The sequence below is a fragment of the Nannobrachium achirus genome (genome assembly GCF_963921795.1).
Source record: "Nannobrachium achirus genome assembly, chromosome: 8".
In the NCBI taxonomy this organism is placed as follows: Eukaryota; Metazoa; Chordata; class Actinopteri; order Myctophiformes; family Myctophidae; genus Nannobrachium; species Nannobrachium achirus.
Window position 1 is genome coordinate 16,396,698 of NC_137817.1, and position 23,327 is coordinate 16,420,024.

Here is a 23,327-nt window from a genome sequence, read left to right on the forward strand (position 1 = left end):
GCCCCTTTGACCAGATTGTGGCGGTCATTTTTCCGGCCAGAGCCAGCCAACCTGGACTTTACGGAGGGCCCATGCGAGCCTCCACACGGATCAGCTTGGGGCGTTCCCTGGATAGTTGGATCCAGGGCAGAAAACTTATTTTTGGTAGCGAGCAGGGGGACTTGGGGTAAACTATAATGGGGACCGGGACGATGGGATCCCTTGCCGTGTTTTGGCCGAGCAACTTTGGACCAAAGGGCCGGAGTGGAACTAGATGTGGGTTCCAATCGAGGTTTTGCACCCTCCAGGTCCCACCGGGCGGAGGCATCCAGCCGTGGCACGTCCAACACAGCTGGAACAGTCACGTCCAGCTTGGCCTCGGTGACAGGGACACACCGGGGCAACACAGCGGGAAACACAGCAGGCAACACAGCGGGAACCGTGTCGTCCAGCTTGGCCTCGGTGACAGGGACACACCGGGGCAACACAGCGGGCAACACAGCGGGAATCGTGTCGTCCAGCTCGCCCGTCGCGACATGAATGTACCGGGGCTGCTTCTCCTCCACGGCGGGAACCGTGGCATCAAGCTCGCACCCCGCGATAGGAGCGCCTGGACCCGCAGGAATGCAGCTTGGAGCGATGCGACACGCTGTGTCTGTACTTCTCCATTCAACACAGAGACGCTCCAGCGTTATGCTTCGACGCATCGCGGTGCTTGGATTGTGCAATTTGTGCTGTTTGTGCTGTCTTTTTTTTTAGCGCATCACATCTAGGAAGCGATAGGCAGTACCGAAATTACATATATTTTTTGGGTACCCAGGAACCGTCATGTTCTTATCGGTTCTGTCCCGGTACCGAATTTCGGTACCCATCCCTACTTGGTTCCCAATCCCATTGGTTGATATTAAACACCTGGTAGATGTGACCTTGTGCTCCTGAGAGGGGGCATTGTTCACCTGCAGAGCCCCCAACCCCCCCCCCCCCCAAGACACTGATGGATGGATTAACTCTGGGACCGCCCCCCCTCCAGGGAGAGTACAGTCAATAAATAACCAGCACTGAGACACAATTACATTAGCATTTTCTGTGTTCAGGTCATTTTTATCTCAGGTAGATTTAATCAAACAATCCATCTTATGAAGAACTTTAATTGAAAAGTAGATTTGAAGAGCTTTGTCCCTCCTATGCAAAAAAAAGCAAGTTATTGCAGACTAAATTAAAGGAGTAGTTCACCCCAAAAATGGAGACTTGAGTTCAATAATATGTTTTTGTTTTATTTGCTCTAAAGACAATAATTTGATTGAAATAAATGTACCCCATTGATTACGGATGGGGACCCAAATGCATTTGGGTCCCCATCCGTAATCAATGGGGGTAAATTTACTATAATCACATTTTTGTCTTAGGAAAGCGAAATAGTAAAATAAATATTATCCATAACATGAGTAATCAATAGAACATTTTTCATTTTGGGGTGAACTACTCCTTTAATCCTTTGTTTCAAGGCTTGCTACATAAATTAAACACTGACGGGAGGGTGAGCTTCTGCGAGAAAATCCTCTCTTGCTTCCCATTTCCCAGATCATATATCACCACCAGCAGGGTTTGATCTGGCTGGCATGACCTAGCCTGCTCGGACGACATTGATATTGCCATTTCACTTGGACACAGTATACCTCTGGGCACAGGAGGAACACTGTAGTAATGCAATCTACAGTTTTTGCAGTCAAAACAATGCCTCACGAGAAAGCAAAGAAACCTACATTAAAATATTTTAGTCGGGAACACTCACGTCAAAGTAGATTTAACCAGTAAGACTCCCTAATCGGGAGATAAGCGACCGTCAGGTCGCATACACTAACTTTAGAAGGCAATCGTAGCCAATCAGGAGGGAATATGGGAAATGGGACAGATCCATGTTGATGACATGACTTTAGAGATACTGTTGCATGTTTTTCCCAACAAGTTGGGGGCGCGGGGTGTGGTGGACACTCTAGGGGAACACACATTGGACGTGGAGGCGGCGTGTAAAAAAATACGTCCCCGTTATTTTCAATGAACTAACCCACACCGGCGGCGTCAGACGCCTTGTCTGCCGTGCCGATACTCCACTGTTCTATTTTTCCAGCGTTGCCGCGCGGTGAACATGTTCTCCCATGGTTCTACCCACTGGGGGAAATGGATGTGCTGTGTGGCAGCGCGCCGCATCCATTTGGGGTTACCGCCCGGCACTTCACGTGCGTCGATACCGCGACGCGACGCTGCGCAGCAGCCCGCGTCCAGTGTGTGCTCCCCTTCTGGGAGCTCGCCCTTGCTGTGATGGTGGCACTAGAAGAGGGGCATGTGAGAAATCAGGGGCGGAGGTTGTGATTTGCCATCCAATTTGCGTGATTTTAGGCCAAAATCTGTAGGAGCACTGTTCAAAAATGTGTTTTGCAAAAATCGGCCTGATGGTGGCGCTAAATGGGACAAAAAGAGGGGCATGTGAGAAATCAGGGGCGGCGGTTGTGCATGATTTGCCATCCAATTTGTGTGATTTTAGGCCAAAATCTGTAGGATCACTGTTCAAAAATGTGTTTTGCTAAAATCGGCCTGATAGTGGCGCTAAATGGGACAGATCCATGTTGATGACATGACTCTAGAGATACTGTGTACCGCTTTGCGTGATTGTAGGCCCTGTAGGAGCAGTGTCAGTTCATATTGGCGTTAAAGGGCTCCGCGTTCTGAGATGTTCCCTGAATTTTGTGCATGCTTTTTGAGCATGCTAAGCAAAATCAGGGAACGCTAAGCAAGACCCCCCATACATTAACACATGGCAACTTATGTGGGATAAACGAACACATCCTGCCTCCTGAAAAGAACTATTGCAGGCTTAATTCTCTCAACACACAGTTTGAACAGAAAATGCCATGGAAACAGAAAAACTCCTAGGCTGAAAATAAAGACATAAATAAAATTGACTTGTTGTGCATTGCTATAGCTACACATCTGAGGACCTACTGTAATTCTAAATCATTAGCGTCTTTGTAATCCATGTTTCTTGGCACCAATAAAGGTATTTTCCTCCATAGCTGTACACGGTTTAATAACAGGCTACTACATCAACATTGATTTAGGCCTTTTTTCACTCGACTGCCATAATACCCAGAGGCATATGTGTGAGAGAGGACTCACAATCACGCATTTCCCCCCCTAGTATACTATACGTCATTCTCTTCACCATTCGTGTCCTCCTTAGCTCTGGCCAGACATATAGAAGTATTTATAGCAACAAGGAGTTCAACAGAGATCTGGGCTACACCATCGTATCATGGCATGGCACAATTCTACTCAAGCGTAGCTTAACAAATGCATAGAGGCATACAGTACACACATCGTCTGTCAGGCTCTAAAACATAATTATCTAGCTCACCAGATTGTCATTGGAGTAATGGACGAGGCTTACTAATCCCTCTGGGTAATTGGCAGGTGAGGATTTTCTTTCTATGCATCAAATACGTTACGTTACCTGTTATAGTGAATGAAATGGTTAACTGTGCACTTGACTACTGTATGTCAACAACTGTAATTTATGTAAACTGATCAATTGGAATGATCTGCTAATAACAAGCATGTCGTCGTTGTCGGGTGGAAACCTTGTATCTCCATGTTTCAAATTTGTATGATCTTTCGCAAAGTAAAGCCCTGCTTCATCGTACAAGGCCGTCGCACAAAAGTAGTGAAAACAGCCGATCTACAAGCAGACAACGCCTCGCGGTGCAAAATGTAAAACGAACGGTTTTGTACATATAAGGGTTTCACCCGACAACGACGATGTGATAATGACATCGTTAGGGCATACTGCTGTCTACCACATGTACTGTACATACTGTACATACCAGCATACACTGAGTGATAGAGCACTGCTCTCTACACTCATCCACTTGCTTAAAGCCATATTCTTTCATGCCTCCTTCTATACCACACCCCTCACTCCCTCTGCTACCCCCTCACTCAACTCAACAGGACTTAGCACCTCAGTCCCTTGCCACATTCCTGAACATATCCCGATAACTCCCTGGCATTTCACAGTTGGGCTACCAGGCTTCTTTTATAATACAGCCATCCCACACTGCAGTGCAAACACGACATATGAAATGGTAGGAGCGCTGAGTGCTCCCGTTGCACAGCCTGTTGGGTGATTGAAGGCGTAAAATCCCACTTTAACCTGTCTTAATCTCTCCCCTTCCTGACAGAAATGGACGTAACAGGCAAAAAATATTCTCTGGGTCTTGGGGAGTTATGTTGGAATTTATGTTGGAATGTATGTTACCCCCCAAACATTTTCTTTTTCCAAAGTAAAAAATAACTGCATCCATTTTATTGTGCCTTAATTAATGTAGCCTACTTCTTTCACACTAGCAAACCAGCTCTAGTCTCAGATGACAGTCAGTTGAGACTGACCCTGATACCATGTCCTCCTTAATCAAACCTCTAATTGCATCACTGCGCTGCCCTTTTTGTGTGTGTGTGTGTGTGTGTGTGCGTGCGTGCGTGCGTGCGTGCGTGCGTGCGTGCGTGCGTGCGTGCGTGCGTGCGTGCGTGCGCGCGCGTGTGTGTGCGCGCGTGTGTGTGCGGTAAGTGAATTAGCATGCAAGTATGTATGTGCATGCCATGAAGAGAATCAGATCACATCTTTGTTTGTTGTTTAGCTGGCTTGCCGAGTCAAAAGGCGTGGTTCTTCAAGGACAGGAGCCCTACAGTATGATATAACAGGAGTTTAAGCTGGGCTTGGACACCAAATTAAATTAGTTGGGCAGTTTGAGTTAACCATGGGCATGGTGGTGATGAAAAGGCCTAAAGACAACTATTACAGTGTACTAGTCCATGCTCGGGAATGCAAGCAGCAACAACCGTGACTACAACTTTACATCATTGAGACAGGTTTCTCTCTGTGCAGGCATTCTCTTTGGCATATAGTGTGTGTAAACTGCACCATGAGTCCAGATCCAGCAAGCTATTATAAATGGAACAAAATTAGACAAACACATGCTTATCAATTAACTATAGAACTGTGACCATGAGTCACTTCCACCATCTCCACCCACCCACACTCAATGCCTGGCACTGGTTCGATGTGAACAAGGTTTGAAGTCGGTTCGGTCGAACAGTTCTCGAGATACATGTTTTTTTTTCTCTGTCCTACAGACAAATGTATCTTTAGGACAGAGAAAAACCTTGGTTCGGGGCACCCGCTGGCCTAGTGGTCAAGGCGCATACCACATACTAGGCTTTGATGCCTGCTGGCGTCGCCGGTTCGATTCCCGATCCGGACGACCTTTGCCACATGTCATTCCCCATCTCTCTCCCCATTTCCTGTCAGTCTACTATCCTATCAAATAAAGGCATAAAAAAGCCCAAAAACAATTCCTTGGTTCAACCAAAGCAATGAGAAGTGAAGAAGAGAGTGCAGGAAGGGTGGAACAGATGGAGGAAAGTGTCAGGGACTCAGGGGTGATTTATGACAGAAAGGCACCAGCAACAGTGAGAGGGAAGATGTGCAGTATAAGCCAGGCTGCACGGCTTGGAACGGTGGCACCGACAAAAAGACAAACGGTGGAGCTGGAGGTGTCATTACTGAGGAATGATGCTACGATTCTCATTAGGAGTGACAAGCAGTAGAAGGTTTGGGGATAAAATGCAGAGGCCAGGCAAGAGAAGAGTAAGGCCAAAGAGGAGGTTTGTGGATGCGGCGAGAGAGGACATGCAAGTGGCTGGAATGACACAGGAAGATGCAGAGAACAGAAGCAGATGGAAACTGATGATCCCCTGTGGCTAAAAGAAGAAGATAGTAGGGTACGTGTTTGAAAAAAAGAAAGAATTTGTGTAAATTGCTAACTCTTGTGCGATATATATTAAACTCAGATCTCATGAGTTAAAAATACGACCATGTGAACTGAAAAGGTAGCAACATTGCACATTTATGCCGTGTCCTCCGAGGCCATGGTTTTGTTATCTAGACCATGGTGAGTGTTGTTTGTGGGTAGCTGCACATATCGGGATGCAGCTGCGAGTACAACACTGGAACAATGATGCCGCAGTAACAGTTGTCCTAACTAAAGAGAATGGTGGACTAATATTGAAAATACTATTCGTATCATGACCAAAAAGATACTGAAATATATTGTGAAGGACTTAAATGTGTGTGTTGAATGTACAGTATGCATTACACACACAATGGGTGATGATTTTTAAAATAAGTACACACTCACGTAGGAGTTCTGTGAGATATTTCCACAATATACAGCTACTGGGAGAGAGAGAGAGAGAGAGAGAGAGAGAGAGAGAGAGAGAGAAATTGGTCACTCTCTCCAAATGCAGACCCAATCTCTCCAAAAACAGGTTGTCTATTTAAAGGAGCTATAGTCAACTTTTTCTTGAAAAACGGATGCTAAAATAAAAATAATGTTTCGAAAATATTTTATAAAAAAATAAGCTTCATATATGTGTTTCAATTAAAAAATGACCACAAAAAGCGTAAAATAATGATAAAATAATCATTTTGGCCCTTTGTTTATTGTATACTTTGGATGTATATGTCACCGGATGATAGAGAAACAGGACGGTCGAGAAACGTAGCACTCGTCATGCAGCACGGGGCGGAGCGGAGCCGCTCGATTGTCCACGACATTGCAAGCGGCGCGCAGGCCAGCGGACCTTGGTCCTGCTCTTCGCCCCCGAGCACCGCAGGTGCGAGTGGCCGCGAAGAGCGGGCCAGGGCCGCGCGGCCGGCGGAGCGCCGCGCGAGTTACGAAGCCGTGGTGAATGCAATCGTTATATTTATGCCCAGGCCGTAAGGCCTGGGCAAGCCCACGATAAACGCCCTGTCCAAGTGACTACAATGGAGCTAATGGCTAAGCTAGGCTAGGCTAGGCTAGGCTAGGCTAGTAAATAAAGTCGCAAATAGAGTCACACACGAGTGACGTCAGCGCCTTCACTAGTGAATGGCTGTTGTCGCCACCTGGTGGTGATTGGTGTGTGGTGAACGACAAAACAAGCGCTCTTACATAGAACGTCCTGCGTTACCCAAACATCCGGTAACATATACATCCAAAGTATACAAAGGATGTATACTTTGTTTACATCCTAGTCTGTAGACTAGGATGTCAGCCCTACAATGAAAATGTTGACTATAGCTCCTTTAACTAAAGCTTTCGCAACAGCTCAGAGCACACAAATCAAATAGGACGGAGTGTTGACTAATAAACACCATGGCTGACCGCAGGTCAACAAACCAAATGCCACAGAACAGTATAGCATGTATTACAGCTAGGGATGGGACGATATTTCGTATCACGATTATTGTGACCTAAGATAACGCGATTTACGATATTATCGCGATAATCAAAATATCCCCAACATACATTATCCTGGGGCAGAACATTTGCCAAAAATAGCAGATTTACAAGCTCACAAAGTGTTGCGTTGCGACAGGTTGTGAGCTTGTAGATCGGCTATTTTTTGGCAAAGACATTTGATAGAGAGTGAAAAAAAAAGACTGCATCAAGTATGTATATTATAAGTTCCTTTTACCAATTATAGAGGGTTTAAAATGGTACCAAATATGCAGCTCAGCAAATAAAAGGTGAATTGATCCCAGTGCATGACGGAGGACAATATCACAATAAATTAAATCTCTACGATACGATTATCGTGATTGGTTTTTATCACGATGAACGATAATTTCGCTTATCATCCCATCCCTAATTACAGCTCCTTCAATTGAAATGGTTGGTGGAGATTTTCGGTAGCCACCAAGTTTCAGGCACAGAAATGTGGTACATTTAAATATTTTATGCCATTTCACTACATTTCATCACTTTTTGTACTGTATGACTGTTTCACTGAATTACAACTTACCAACAAATCAGGTGGGAAATGACAGTTCTAAAAGTATTAAAGTACACATATTATTCAAATTCAGGCATGGATAGACACAGCATTATATATCCAACCATGTTTACGCCAGGCGCGCAAATCCAATGATAAACATGCAGCAGCATAGAATGCCTTGTCATAATAAGGACAAATTCTCTGGCTGTAGGACTTTTTTTGTATTCTTCTTTTCTTTGGGCATTACATTTTCTGTATTATTTCTGGTAGTGATGTCAGAGAGAGACAGGGAAGTCGGCAGGCATGCAACAAAGAGCCTTGGGTTGGATGAGCTCCTTGGAGTACTTCTGCTGCTCAAAAAATAATTGCTGCTCAAAAAAGCTGCTCAGAAAATAATTGCCCCTAGTGGGATTAATGGAGTGGTTTAAAAAATGAAACGGAAAAGGAAACGTTTAAGCCACCTTCTGTAAACCTTGTACAATGGTTATGCACAGAACCTGGGCCTGCTGCAGAAAGGACTATAGCAGGGGTCTTCATCGTTTTCAGGCCAAGGACCCCTTAGTTGAGAGAGAGATGAAGCAGGGACCCCCACAACCTGTTCATAGATTCCATATGGTTTCATTGTTTGACAGCACCATCGTCAGTGTATTTTGGATTCATGTCAATTTGTGTTATCATATATTTAACCACATGAACCGTCAATACTTAATAAACTTGACCTTTCACTCTGTACTTAGTCGGATCTTTTCCCCCTCTACACCAAACCTTTTTGCTGAAAATAGCCGATCTACAAGCTCACAATGCCTCGTGCTGCGAGGCGTTGTGAGCTTGTAGATTTGCTATTTTTGGCTAAAGTTCTCAGAATATGGACACAAGGGTTCAAGTGCATGCATATAAAAAAAGGAGAAAAAAACGATTTTTAAAACTTTATCTTTATATTTATCGTGCCGGGTGGGAATTGTGATTTATTTATGTGGGATGCACTCTTACAGGTGAGCTACCGGGGAGGCCTGAATCTACTGTAGGACACGAATAGGATTAAGGAACATCCATAGTCAATCTCCATTCTTAGATCAATCCTTTATGCCACCCACAATGCTTCAATGAGACACCATGTTTTTTTATGGTGGTCAGGAACTGCCTCGCTGCAGATTGAGTCGGAGTCTGAGGTGTTCTTGTTACAGTGGCGGACAAATTACTTTAGGAAAACTTGAGATGCCCAAATTGAGGATCTCAATGGGAAATGTCAGACAGACGGACTTGCCCTCCATTTGAGAGGAACAGGGTGGGGGTTGGGGGTGCAGCAATGGACAGACAGATGGGGCATAAGAATGGGAGGAGGGAGGGGCAGAGGGTTGTGAGATGGTGAAGAAAGAGGGAGATAGCGCGAGAGAGAGAGAGAGAGCGAGAGAGACAGAGGCAGAGAGAGAAAAATATGATATTATTAGGTCAACGAACCGCATGCATTGGGGGTCGTCTGTGTGTGTTTTTGGCTGTAGTCGGACCTTGCAAAGGTTGGAGGGAGCCGATTCAATGTGTTGTCAAATGTAGACGGTCTACTTGATTTCAATAATCCACTGAAACTGTTATCACGCACGCACGCACGCACACACGCACGCACACACACACACACACGCACACACGCACACACACACACACACACACACACACACACACAAAAAGACACTGCTTTGTCAGTGCAATCTTCTTAAGAGATTTCAATAGATGAGCTATCACAGCCACAACCATTTTCAACTATTTCGGAGGGAGGAATCTGGTTGTGTGGTGGGAGTGCTCGTTTTGATTCACTCATTGACTGCTGCGTATTTGTGGAATTTGTAAACAGGTGATTAACCTATTCCATCCACCACGGCTTGCTAACTCGGATGGCATGCTCGTTGACGCATGAGAGCCGTCAGCTGCTCGGCGCGGACACTCGCTCGCCTGGCAGCTTGCGTTGCTGGGCCACGCCTCATGAGCCTCAAGGCCACACTGTCAGTGCACCTGCCTTGTTTTGAAGTGATGCAAAAATTCATGCATGAAAACCAACAAAACGAGTGCTCCCCCCATCCAATCCAGTACCAACTCTGACCATTCTGACAGACGACTCTCTTGTGGGTGCTAGTGTGCTGTGCCTAATTGCTTTTTCATCCGCTATTCTCGGTCTGCTCTGAAATCTCTACAAAAGCATGCATATCTCCCACTCCACAGTGAAAGTTACACATTAACTGTGACATCTAGACAATTGCCAAACAGCACAACAAAATGCTTTCACTTTTTACAACACCACTGTAAGTAGCACTGTCACTCAGTACACATGCGTTTATCTAATCTCGACCAGAGTATGACTCGGTCAATTCCCAGTGATTCACCAATTCATTATCCCAGCCAATTGAAATAAAGGCCTTTTACAGTTTTCAAATCTAGCTTGAGTGACTGTACCTGGATAATTATTCTTATTCTTCCTCTCTGGCAGTGGTCATGTCAGCTAGTGTGGTAACTGTCTATCTCCTTTGTCCTTGTGGAAATAGACAAGGTCTGATTAATGGCATGACCTCCATGTGGTTCTCAGACATCATGTGAGCAGTCTATGATGTCAGTCATCTCCATATTTGTGTCCAAGTTTCAGCTCATTCTGACAATGTTGGCGTAACATAAGAGAGATTTATTGGAATACGCCGTGGCTATCCACCTGTTTCCGCGGGAGTTTACTGGAGATTATTTGGACCACACTTCCGGTTTAACAGCAGACATACAAGCTCACGTCGCGTCGCAGATGCAGCCCGTTGTGAGCTTGTAAATCACTCTCGGCTGCGGCGCCGGAAGCTCGGTACAGAGTCTGCGCAATGCACTATGGGGCGTTGGAAACCCGTGGATAGGGGCAGAACCGTCTAGACTCTAGACTAGAATAGAAGATTGATTGATTGATTGAAACCTTTATTTTTCTCGAAGAGCATTGAGGTTCACCATCATTTGCAATGCTTACGAGATTACGAACACAAAGATCAACAGTTAAGACAAATACACAAGAACAACAAGAAATAAAATGAAACATCATAGGGAAATAGGTTAAAAACAATTGCATACTGAGGTAGGGAGATTTAAAAGCATGTTATTAAAATTGACCATAGGATATCGGAGCATTCATTTTTAGCATGCATTGTAGATTGTTCCATGAAACAGGAGCATCAACGCAAAAAGCAGTTTTCCCTAGCTCAGACTGAACAGGTGGAACCTTAACTCTTATTGTGCCGATCCCGAACTAGTTCGGCTTTATTTGGACCTTATTAATGTTCGGGGTGCCTATCCCGAACTAGTCCGGCTTTTAAAAAAAAAGAATCCAGAGGCCTTACCGAAGCACCGGGCTAAATTTTCGAGCCGGGCCGCCGGCCGTCATCTGTTTACACGGCCCGCGAGAGCGTCGCGCCGCCGATATTTCCCATCCACTCCAATGCAATCCAGGATCTTTAGAGCTCATTTTCTCTATTCCAAGCATATCCATGAGGTGTGCAAGGTTTAATCATGGCTAAATCGCCGAAAATAGGGCTTCTAAAATGCTTGGTAGCCAATAGCTAACTTCAAGCTAACTTCATTCTGTTCCAGGTCATCCACAAAGGAAAGTGTTCAGGCGCGTCATGGCTGCGCACAGCTTGTGCATGTACCAGTGTATATCTATGGTGATTTCTGTGGCCATTGGGCGCCCCTAGTGGTGAAAAGCTGGCACAGAATGTGTTAAATGAAAGCCAGTCACTTGAGCGAGTCTGGTAAGTCATTTTTTTCCAGTCAAGTAGTAGAGTTATATAGGGTGGTAACTTCCCATCGATAGCTTTAAAAATAAACTGGTGCCAGTGCCTTGTTCTTCTCTCAGCAAGGGATGGCCAGCCTACTCTCTCATAGAGGGTACAGTGGTGGGTATAGTAGCCTTCACCAGTGATAAATCTAAGTGCTGAATGGTAAACTGTATCAAGGGGTAAAAGGGTAGTAGGGGCAGCATTTCTATAGATTACATCCCCATAATCTAGTACTGACATAAAGACAGCTTCCACAACCCTTTTCCTGCAGATCATTGGGAAGTTGACTTTATTTCTATATAGAAAGCCGATTTTCTGTCTTAGTTTAGTTGTAAGTTCTGAAATGTGATGATTAAATGTAAGTTTATCGTAAGATAAAGTAGATTCAACTTCACAGTATATTCTAGGGACAGTGTGTGTGTGTGTGTGTGTGTGTGTGTGTGTGTGTGTGTGTGTGTGTGTGTGTGTGTGTGTGTGTGTGTGTGTGTGTGTGTGTGTGTGTGTGTGTGCGTGCGTGGCCACATTTCTTGTGCATGCTGCCAGTAGGCCATGGAAGTAATTAACTTAAACATGCATGTGCACACAGGAATAGGATTACACACACACACACACACACACACACACACACACACACACACACACACACACACACACACACACACACACACACACACACACACACACACACACACACACACACACACACACACACACACACACACACACACACACACACACACACAGACAGAGAGAGAGAGAGCGAGGGAAACAAACATTGAATTTGTCACATATGGAATTCCACAGTGCAAACATGCAAGACATGGATCTAAATGTCATTAAAACACCAGCACCACCCCCAGGGGCTGATCCCATACAAATACACATCATGATGATTCATGGCAAAGAAATGACCGGCTGCAGGACAGGTCCCCATGATCATTAACTGCTGCCGTTCTGACTCACAGTAGAGGTGAATTGATTTGGTACACATTGTTAATGCTGGGAGAGGGTGCGTGTGTGTGTATGTGGGGGGAGGGTGTTGAGAGAGGCACAAGAAATGACAGTCATATATACTGTATCACTAAACATTACCAAAAATATATGCTGTATTATTAAACTTGTTTTTGGGTGATAAAACAGACACAATGATCACTGAATCCTCTTGATAGTAATCGCGAGCTGGATCTGTTTACCGTTCAGTCCGGGTTTAGATCCCGCCTACTGAATCCGATCATTTTCACTCATACATACTGTACATGAGCAAAAACAGACGTTTCCAAGTTCGCTCTAGACTGCAAATTACAAAGCAAATTGGATAACGTTTCAAACGCGGTTCAAACACCAAAGAGGAACAAGTGAAGAGAAAGGGGTGACAGAATGGGGATGTTCAGAATAAAATATGAAAGGGAAAAGTTTGATGTTCCGCAATTATTTAAACATCTGATTTGGTCAGCTGTTCCATCTTTCCCTTATCTCCTCATCATTACATAACAGAAAATTGCACTACCCATCTCCGCATCAATCAGGCTCAACGCTCACATATGACCAAAGATATTTGGTGCTGTAAACACATGCATTTTAGCCATAATCGTGTAGCCTAAGTGAGTTACCATTAAAAAGAGAGCAGTATAGATATAAAAGAAACAGAATATATAATCCCTTTCTTGTTGTCTGCAGGTTAGTACACAGAAAATGGAACCAACACTTGTCAGTGTGAATGGTTCAATTACCTCCGGGCCACAGTAAAAGCATCCACTCAGAGGATGAAAGCCACTAAAACATATAGTTGCTTGTTGGGCAGAAACCTCTTATCTCCATATTTTAACTTTTTGTGGTTTTTCGTCAATGATCTAATACTTGATCACACTAAAGCGTTACACAAAAGCATCAAAAGTAGCAGATGCTTCGTTCCACATTTTGAGCAGATCTGCTACAATTTGTTTATTTGAATCCTGAAAAGTAACAGTTTTACTCATACTGTATGAGGTTTCCACCCGACATTATCTGTTATGCCTAGCTCTTCCTAGATTATATGTTTATTCCACTGACAGAAATTGTATACTTGATGAGAAAGAGACAGAGAGGAAGGAACAAGGAACAATCTTATTCTAAAACGTTTCATTTGAATCCTGCCTGATTCGATCTACCCCTTTCCTGGATATATATTTTTTTATTTCAATGACTAATCAGATGAAAAGGCTCATTTGGCAGTTTGGCGATGCAGTCAAATGTTTTAGTACTTCTCCACAGTCTGAGGTATACTCCTATGCAAACATGGCACAATCAATTGAAGCTTGAACATGTAAACAGTGCATTTCTATAGCGTCTTTATCCAAGGCTCTTTACAAAGACGATGCATTACATTCACCCATTCACTCACACATTCATACACCGATGGTGGAGGAAATCATGCAAGGCACAAACCTGCTCATTGGGAGCAATTAGGGGTTCAGCGTCTTGACACACTTTGAAGGTTACTCTGGGGGAGACCGGGATCGAACCGGGAACCTTCCGGGTTGCCAAGTGGCCACTCTACCCCCCTGAGTTTATTAGGTGTATTATTTTTTTATTTTATTTTTCAAAATCATTGAGGATGACAGGCGCAAGCTCATACACAGCCCATACTATTCTGAATCTGAACCCGAAGTCCTTGGCAGGTCATGATAATGGCATGTCAGTGAGTTTGACAGCTTAACACATCTGGTGCCAACCCCGAGTTTCCCGAGTTTGTATTGGTACCACCCCTGTGCCAACCCAGAGTTTCCCGAGTTTGGGCCGTTTTTGAAAAAATAAAAATAAAAAAAAATCAAAATGTATTTTTTTCAAAAAAAATCTTTTGACCTCCAGAAATGTATTAGGCATGATCGCGATCGCGAAATTGCATGTTTAACCCCCATACCAACCCATTCTTTCAAACATGGCAGCCATGTTTGTTTACATCTGAAGAAAACATAATGGCTGCTAAATCATGAATCCCTGAACGGATTTCCAAGCGGATTTTTTTGTTTGAAAGCTGTGAACAGTGTGCACACACGTGGTGCATCATCTAGGCATGGGCATGCACGATCCGTGCACTATAAATTAAAGGGAGGTCTATGGAGACCATGGCATCGCGGGACATTGAAGAGAAAAAATCATTGCAACATAAGTGTTAAGCAATCCTTTTTTTGGTGAAAATAGACACACTTCAGTGGGTTAGCAGGAAAGCTGTGTGGGCGGGCAGTGTGTAGAGGAGACATGTATATTCCTGGTCAGCAGGGGGTCCATGTGCTTCCTGGGTCAGTAAGCCAGGAAAGCATTTCTGCTGCTATTTTAGAAGCCTTTGAGTGTGAGGCTGTGAGCGTGAGGTAAAGACTGTCTAAATGGAAATACTTTCAATTATTACTGAGACGCCAGATCAGCTTACTTCAGAGTGACGTGGACTGGCTTTTCACAAACGCACATCACACACACACACACAGACAACGGCGAAAGGAACAAAGACAAGCGGGCGTTGCTGGACTGTCTGTCACAACTCACCGGGATGAGAAAAGAGTGAAATAGCAATTCCCTATTCAGAACCGCTGGCTTATGAAGGACTCTGGTTTCAAAGTAAAAAAAAAAAAAAAAGACTGCCGTGTTCTCACACTTCAGTGATTCGCTCCGGTCAAGTTACGTGTAGCCGATACCTGCCCTTGATTGGTTACACAGATTATGCGATCATTAAAGATGCAGTTGTGTGACATCATGAGCTTGCCTATCGGGTAAGTGTACTGTATACTGGGTGGCATTTCAAAAAATAGACGATCTACAAAATGTGTTGCGTTGTGACGCTATTTTCACTATTTAAAAATAATAATATTGGTTGATTAATCGTAATCCAGGCAAAACGAAAACAGACTTACTAGCTGCCCGTGCCTTTGTCTTGTCTCTCTCCTATTTCTTAACCAAGCACTTGTATGATCCTTTGAGGATCATATAAAAAAACTTATACTGTTAAGTTAAAGGGCCATACCAGTGTCGACTCAATACATGTCATTGTCATTAAAAACTGCCATTCCCAACTATAATAATATAATCGCACAAAAAAGTTTCATTTTGTTAAATTCGTTGATGTAATACCAATCAGTTCAACAATGACAAAATACATATTTATAATAAAGCTAATAACATAATTAAAATACAACAATGAATTACAATTAAGTGAAAAGTACAATAAAAAATTGAAAATAAGGCACAAATCAAACCTAGCTTCTGTGATTAGATATCTACTTAGTCTACGATACTGTTGTAGCAGACCATACTTTGTGGTATAGTATTCCATTTAAGCGGGGGCCATAGTGCCTGAAAGAACCATAACCTGATTTAGAGTTCATTCTAGGTTTAGAGAAGAGACCTTTATCTGATGATCTAATGGATCTGGTCGGTGCATATGGACTGAGCATGTCTTAAACATAGGAAGGCGTTAAGCCACTGATAGGTTTAAAAACAATAAGAAGCACTTAAAGCACTAAAATCAATTCTTTGTTTCACTGGGAGCCAGTGAAGAGAAGATAAAATAGGAGTGCCCATTATTGGCTTTATTTTTCACTTTGGTTACCTTTTGATCAAAGTTATTAAGAAGAAGAAGAAAACATTACCAGACATGAATAATTAAGTCAATGCTGACAAAACATAATTGCTCGGTTTTGAATGAATGAAATGTTTTACCCAGGTACTATTTCTGGCTAGACTTTTCAAATCAATCAGTGCTTTAATGCTGTATGTATTAGAAGAAGGCAATGAGAACAGGCTTTAGACAAAACATAACTGCACAACTACATTTAGCGTGTTGGATTACCTATCTCAAACAAATCAGTTTCAAATCTCTTTAAGTTTCATACTGCACTTAAATAAAGTAAACATAATGGCTTTCTCAAATATCAAAGCCAACATGATCCTACTGTATGCTTTGAAAAGTTCTTTGGCAGGCTGCCAGTATGGTCCTTTAAATAAAGTAAATTCTGAAAAGCATAAAACGCAATCTAGGCAGATTAATGTTATGAATGATGAATGTTATTTATTTTGTTATCTATTTATTACGCAAGATTATAATCTTGCATAATAAATAGACCAATAAGACGCCTAAGGGCGAAAAGCGACGAAAGGGCGAGGTTGCGCAATATGGGCTTAATATTGATGGCATAAAAGGGGATTCTATTGTATGGTCATTTCCAGATATGGGCTTAATATTGATTGGCATGAAATTAGTGTGGTTGCACTAACAGGGCATCATCTGGGAATCAGATGTAGAGGTCAGCTCCATATATGGAGATCTAGGGTTTGATCATTGATGAGGTGATGTCACATCAATGGGTTGTCACAATGTCAACAAACAGGTCAGCATCTATTGTATGGGCATTCCCAGATATGGGCTTAATATTGATGGGCATAAAAGGGATTCTATTAGTGTGGTTGCCCTAACAGGGAATCAGATGTAGAGGTAAGCTCCATATATGGAGATCTAGGTGATGATCCAGTTGTCTCCATCACTCCATGTATGGATATCCAGGGTTTGATCTTTGATGAGGTGATGTCACAACAATGTGATGTCTCATTTGGTTAGCCCATTCAAATCTCCATTGAGTTGTGTGTGTTTGTGTGGTATGACACTACTCTATAAGACGACAAACCTCTAACACATGGACTGAGTTGCAAGGAAGCATTTGGCTTAATTCAGATATAAGAGTGCGTTTTGAATGACGTGGAGGAGTATTCTGTGGAGCGTCCATGTGATGCAACCAGGTAGTGACTGACTGACTGTGTGTCTTCTTCTTCTTTTGTGTATCCTCGTCCTTGATGATTGGTTGACGACGAGTGAACATGGCGACCAGAGTCCAGCTGCTGCACAGAGTCGTGCGCGTGTGTAGAGTGCACGCGCGCACACACCGCTGTTGCATATCAGCTGTAAGTCAAAGACCTCTGCTGGTTGAGAGAAACATCAGAGATGTCAACATCTGGAGCGTCAACAAGCGGTTTGCATCCTCCTTTACAGGTCCCAGTAGTCTGTCTTTAAGGACTCACACCTGTGGAGAACTGAGATCTGAACATTTAGGAGAAAATGTCGTCCTATGTGGCTGGGTCCAGTACCTCAGGCAAGACTTGTTTGTCGTCCTGCGAGATTTCAGTGGCTTGACACAAGTGCTTATTCCACAGGACGAGACCCGGACCAAGGTGAAAACAACACTGTGTAACCTGACGTTGGAGTCTGTTGTCAAGGTTACGGGAACAGTCAGACGAAGACCGGATGGACAGGAAAATGAGGGGATGCCTACAGGAGCAATTGAAGTTCTGGCAGAGAGTGTGGAGGTTCTAAATGTCTGCAAGAAGCTGCCTTTTGAAATCAAAGACTTTGTCAAAAAATCTGAGTCTCTGCGGATGCAGTATCGTTACCTGGACCTGCGCTCTGCCTGGATGCAGTACAACCTCAGACTTAGATCTCAGCTGGTGATGAAGATGAGGGAATACCTTTGCAATACACATGGCTTTGTGGATGTGGAAACTCCTACCTTGTTTAAAAGGACACCAGGTGGGGCCAAAGAATTTGTCGTTCCGTCTAGAGAGCCTGGTCGGTTCTACTCACTGCCCCAGAGCCCACAGCAGTTTAAACAGCTGCTAATGGTGGCTGGGATAGACAGGTACTTCCAGCTGGCTCGGTGTTATCGAGATGAGGGCTCCAAGCCGGACAGACAGCCAGAGTTCACACAAGTTGACATAGAGATGTCATTTGTGGAGCAGTCAGATATTATGACCCTGGTGGAGGGCCTGTTGCAGTTCTCCTGGCCTTTGGACAAACCTCCCCTTAGCACTCCCTTCCAAACCATGACATATGAAACGGCCATGAGGGACTATGGCGTGGACAAGCCAGATACAAGATTCAACATGAAGCTGATGGACATCAGTCACGTGTTCCAGAGCACAGAGATAGAATTCCTCAAATCAGCTCTCAACCAACCAGAAGGCTCCATCCAGGCCATCTGTGTCCCAAATGGAGCGAAACATTTCAAAGGAAAGGATGTGGAGATGCTGAAGCAAGTGGCCAGGACTCAGTTTGGTCAGGAGTTAAGCACTGTGTCGGTGAAGGCAGATGGGACGCTGAAGTCTGCTCTCAGTATGCTGCTGTCGATCTCATCCACAGAGAAGCTGCTATCAAGTACTGGAGCCAAACCAGGGGACCTGCTGCTAATATCGGCCAGTACACTGGACACTGTGCGGCCATTGTTAGGCAAGCTGCGCCTGCGGTGTGCAGAGCTCCTAGAGTCTTGTGGGATTGCGGTCCGGGACCCCTCATCGTTCCACTTCCTGTGGGTGGTGGACTTCCCGCTGTTCCTGCCCAAAGAGGATGACCCGGTGCAGCTGGAGTCAGCCCACCACCCCTTTACTGCTCCAGTACCTGAAGACACACAGTTACTCTACACACAGCCACACAAGGTGCGTGGTCAGCACTATGACCTGGTGTTGAATGGTTGCGAGATTGGAGGAGGGTCTATCCGCATCCACAAGGCCTCAGAACAGCTCTACGTCCTCCAGAACATCCTCAAGGAGGACCCCTCTCTCCTCTCACACTTACTAGAAGCTCTTGACTCAGGAGCACCACCACATGGAGGAATTGCTCTGGGCCTGGACCGTCTGGTCTCCATCATTGTGGGGGCTCCCAGCATCCGAGACGTCATCGCCTTCCCCAAGTCCTTCAGGGGCCACGACATCATGAGCCAAGCCCCTGACTTCGTATCGCTGGAGGATCTGAAACCCTATCATATCTCCGTCACCTGGCCGGCAGAGATGAGTGAAGGAGGAGGAGGAGAGGGGAAGTGTACAGGAGATCTGGCATAGAGGAGGCACTGAGACCCTGAGCAAGGTGGCAAGAAGCCCCAACCCCACCCTGACCCGGCAGAGTGTGAAGAAGACCCTGGGCTTGGACCCACATGGAGATGATGGACAGTTTCTGCTCCACCTGCAGTCCCTCTGTGGCTGATCAGCTCTGCTACTAACAGTTGGAGAGCAGAGTTCACCGGTTACACTGTGCCACCTGCCTTTCATCAGTAAAGCCTGGGTTATCCGAGGGCGGCTAGTCTACAAGCTCACAATGCGTCGCAGCTTATAGATTGGTGGTTTTCAGTGGCGTGCAACTAAGTATGAATCACTGCTTGCCTTTAGGACTTTGAAAGGGTGTTATTTATCAATGAGACACTTTCTTTAGGATCCTGTGGTGTTGAGTAGTAGAGGTCCCAGTAGGTCGACGCCCCAGTAGGTCGGACTATCGAGATTTTCCCGATAGCAGTAGCCTAAATTATTGTGGGCTCGCCTGGAAGGCGAGCACACGTATGTTATCTTCATTATTTATTTCTATATTTATATACTAGTCAGTATCTCCTCAAAACTTTGGCGCGCTTCATCTCTTAAACGCTTACACCTTTCAACACCATTCAAATTTTTATGTGTTCAGCTTACTGAGGACACGTGTGCTTGTACTTTTGGTTTTGAAATGTTTTGTAGTTTAATTATAAAAAAATAAAAATGTTTAACTTTAAGCACCCAATGCATTTCCAATGGGTTTAGTGAGTGGGGAGAGAGTGAGACAGAGGAAAGGGACCCATGTTTATATTAAGTCGCTGTGGCTGCAATATTCACACTTCAGATATGCTATTTATATCAATGCGTTCACACAGGTCTGCTGTCTGATTTGATCCAAATGTCTAAGCTGTGTGATGTATAAAACTATAGTTATAGTTAAAACTAGGGGTGGGCGATACTGGATAAAAGCATTATCACGATATGCTTCATGCAGTATCACGATACACGATATTATCACGATACTGTTTTATGCGGGTTTTTAGGTTTATTATGATTATTAGACCCTCACATATATTCTATAGATAATCTATTCATTTGTATGCTGCAGATAGAAAGATAGATAGACTAATCTATGATTTTTTTAATGATAACATTCAGATTTTTGATTAAACAATTATCATTTTTTACCTCAAAATATTTACTAGTTGGTGTGATGATGGTTCAGGTCATTCAAATGGGTCCCAGAAATGTTTTATGGGTTCCCTTAAAATGTTATCAGTGTTGTGAGCTTGTAGATCGGCTATATTCAAAACAATTTGGCGGGACCTCTCTGGGGGTCTCGACCCACAGGTTGACAACAACCCATGCCTTACCATTGAAACTTGAGGGAAAACAAATTACCTTATGGTTGGTTTATTAGACCCACACAGATATTCTATAGATAATCTATTCATTTTTATGCTGCAGATAGAAAGATAGTTTTTTTTTAATGATAACATTCAGATGTTTGATTAAACAATTATCATATTTTACCTCAAAATATTTACTAGTTGGTGTGATGATGGTTCAGGTCATTCAAATGGGTCCCAGAAATGTTTTATGGGTTCCTTTGAAATGTTTTTTGAGTGTTGTGAGCTTGTAGATAGGCTATATTCAAAACAATTTGGCGGGACCTCTCTGGGGGTCTCGACCCACAGGTTGACAACAACCCATGCCTTACCATTGAAACTTGAGGGAAAACAAATTACCTTATGACCAACCAAAGTCAGGAGGTTTGTTATGATACAAGCTTTATTTTTAGAGAATTACTCACTCATTATCATCCTAGCTTTTCGCTTTTCTACTAACAATAATGGCATGGTTTTTATGACTAAGCCAATTATGTAATAGATAAAATAGACGCAAAATAGACGCGACGATTTCACCGCGATTCGCGACGACACACGCATGCATCAATGGTGAAAACATAAGCACTTTACAAATAGCAGCAAATAGCTACTTGTTTATAGTTAATAAAAACAGATGCATGGATTTACAAGGTGATCTAAATCATCTCATCAATACTGCCAGAACACACAGCTATGGATGAGACTCCAGCACAGTTCAGCTTTGCAAGCAGTGAGATGGCTGATAGCGATAGCAGGACGGATAAGTAGTTTGCGTCCTGTTAGTTTAATGCATCCATTATAAAAAATATGCTTCAAAGAATGCAGGCCAAGCTGCATCACTGCTTTACTAAAGTCCCGTGAAAGTGAAACTAAATCGTGGACCACTGTGCCGTGCTCCTGCACACAATCACAACTCAGTCAGTGCTGTAGACACTCTGTAGCCTGTCTGCGTGCTGCACGGGGGAGGGGCCGTGAAAGCAGGGGACAGATCCTCAAACTATATGACACGTTGAGCCGCGACACGTTATAGCTTGTAGATCTGTTCTTTTTGGCGAATTACACCACAGTACTATAGAAGTATAAATTAAGCAATAGAGCTGCGACTCATGGAACGTGCACTCGCTGTATCCAGAGCCTTTTCTAAATGACTGTTTGTATCACGAGAGAAACGATATTCTGAAATGGCCTATCGTGGCAAAGCTGTATCGCCGAGACGATAATTATCGCCATATCGCCCACCCCTAGTTAAAACTATAAATAAATGTCCCTCTCCACTCTACTGATTGACACAGCTGTGATTAAAGGCTTGGCTGTCATTGGCTGTTCTGTGGTGATGTAGCCTTACATAAGTCGGCCCTGCAGTGACAATGCGAAAGTCTCGGCAGAGACGTCTTAATGTAAGGCTAGTGGTGCTGCAAAGTAACCAAGTACATTTACTCAAGTATATACAAACAAGTACTTGTACCTACAGTACAATTTTTAGGTACTTTTACTCTAATTTCCATTTTTGTTACTTATACTCTACTATAAATACAGCATTTGACAGCTTCAGTTACTTTTTATTTAGCAGATTTTATTATTAATAATAATAATAATTATTAACACGCACGCACGCACGCACACACGCACACACACACGCATACACACACACTGACACACAAACAACTGTTACTGTGTTACTGTGGAGACGTTTGCTTGTATTTGTCTTTGACACATGTTTTGTAGTGTTTTAGAAATTTAACTTAAAAAGAATAAGGTTCCCGGGCGATGGGCTTTACAGTATATATCCTAGAACCCGCAGGGGCACTCTGTGTGGTTGTTGTTGGTTGTCAGGGAGATATCACAACCAATGCATTTCCAAATCAGACGATCAACCGAAGTGGACCCACCTGGCAAAACCACACCCCAAACACTTTAAAAGCCATGAATTTCAGCCTGTCTGCATTTGAATCCTAGTATATCCCATATGCATTTGGATCAGCATGTCCCGTACTGTATACCAACTTTTACTTTACACTTTTGTTACTTATACTCCACTGCAATTGCATTTGGCAGCTTTAGTTACTTGTTACTTTGCAGATTTTATTATTAATACAAAACATACGGTAGATGAATCACGTAGAAGCTGATCTACAATGTGACATTGCGACATGTTGTGATCTTGTAGATCTGCTGTTTTTAAAAAGCTTGTCAATATTAGGACCATCTGCGTACTATTACTTTGATGTGGTTTGCTGGTTTGCAAAGTGTAGTTCAGGGACCCCTAGGACACACACACACACACACACACACACACACACACACACACACACACACACACACACACACACACACACACACACACACACACACACACACACACACACACACACACACACACACACACACACACACACACACACACACACACACACACAGGTTCCCCATCTTTCTTCCCGGGCTTTAAACAGCCATAACTTCAGTTCCCAACATGCTACTGGTCTCG

The 23,327-nt window shown here is 43.7% G+C and overlaps 2 protein-coding genes across 6 annotated transcripts in view; one reads left to right on the forward strand and one right to left on the reverse strand.

Annotated features, from left to right (window-relative positions):
- gdpd5b (glycerophosphodiester phosphodiesterase domain containing 5b) overlaps positions 1 to 23,327 on the reverse strand; it is a 117,883-nt gene that overhangs the window by 52,672 nt on the left and 41,884 nt on the right. The gene's annotated exons all lie outside the window — the stretch shown is intronic.
- Positions 17,484 to 19,493, forward strand: LOC308289391 (aspartate--tRNA ligase, mitochondrial-like; the record flags this gene model as incomplete). Its single annotated transcript, XM_080731084.1, has 1 exon — positions 17,484 to 19,493. One exon carries the CDS (start codon positions 17,484 to 17,486, stop codon positions 19,491 to 19,493), a length of 2,010 nt encoding a protein of 669 aa, XP_080587210.1.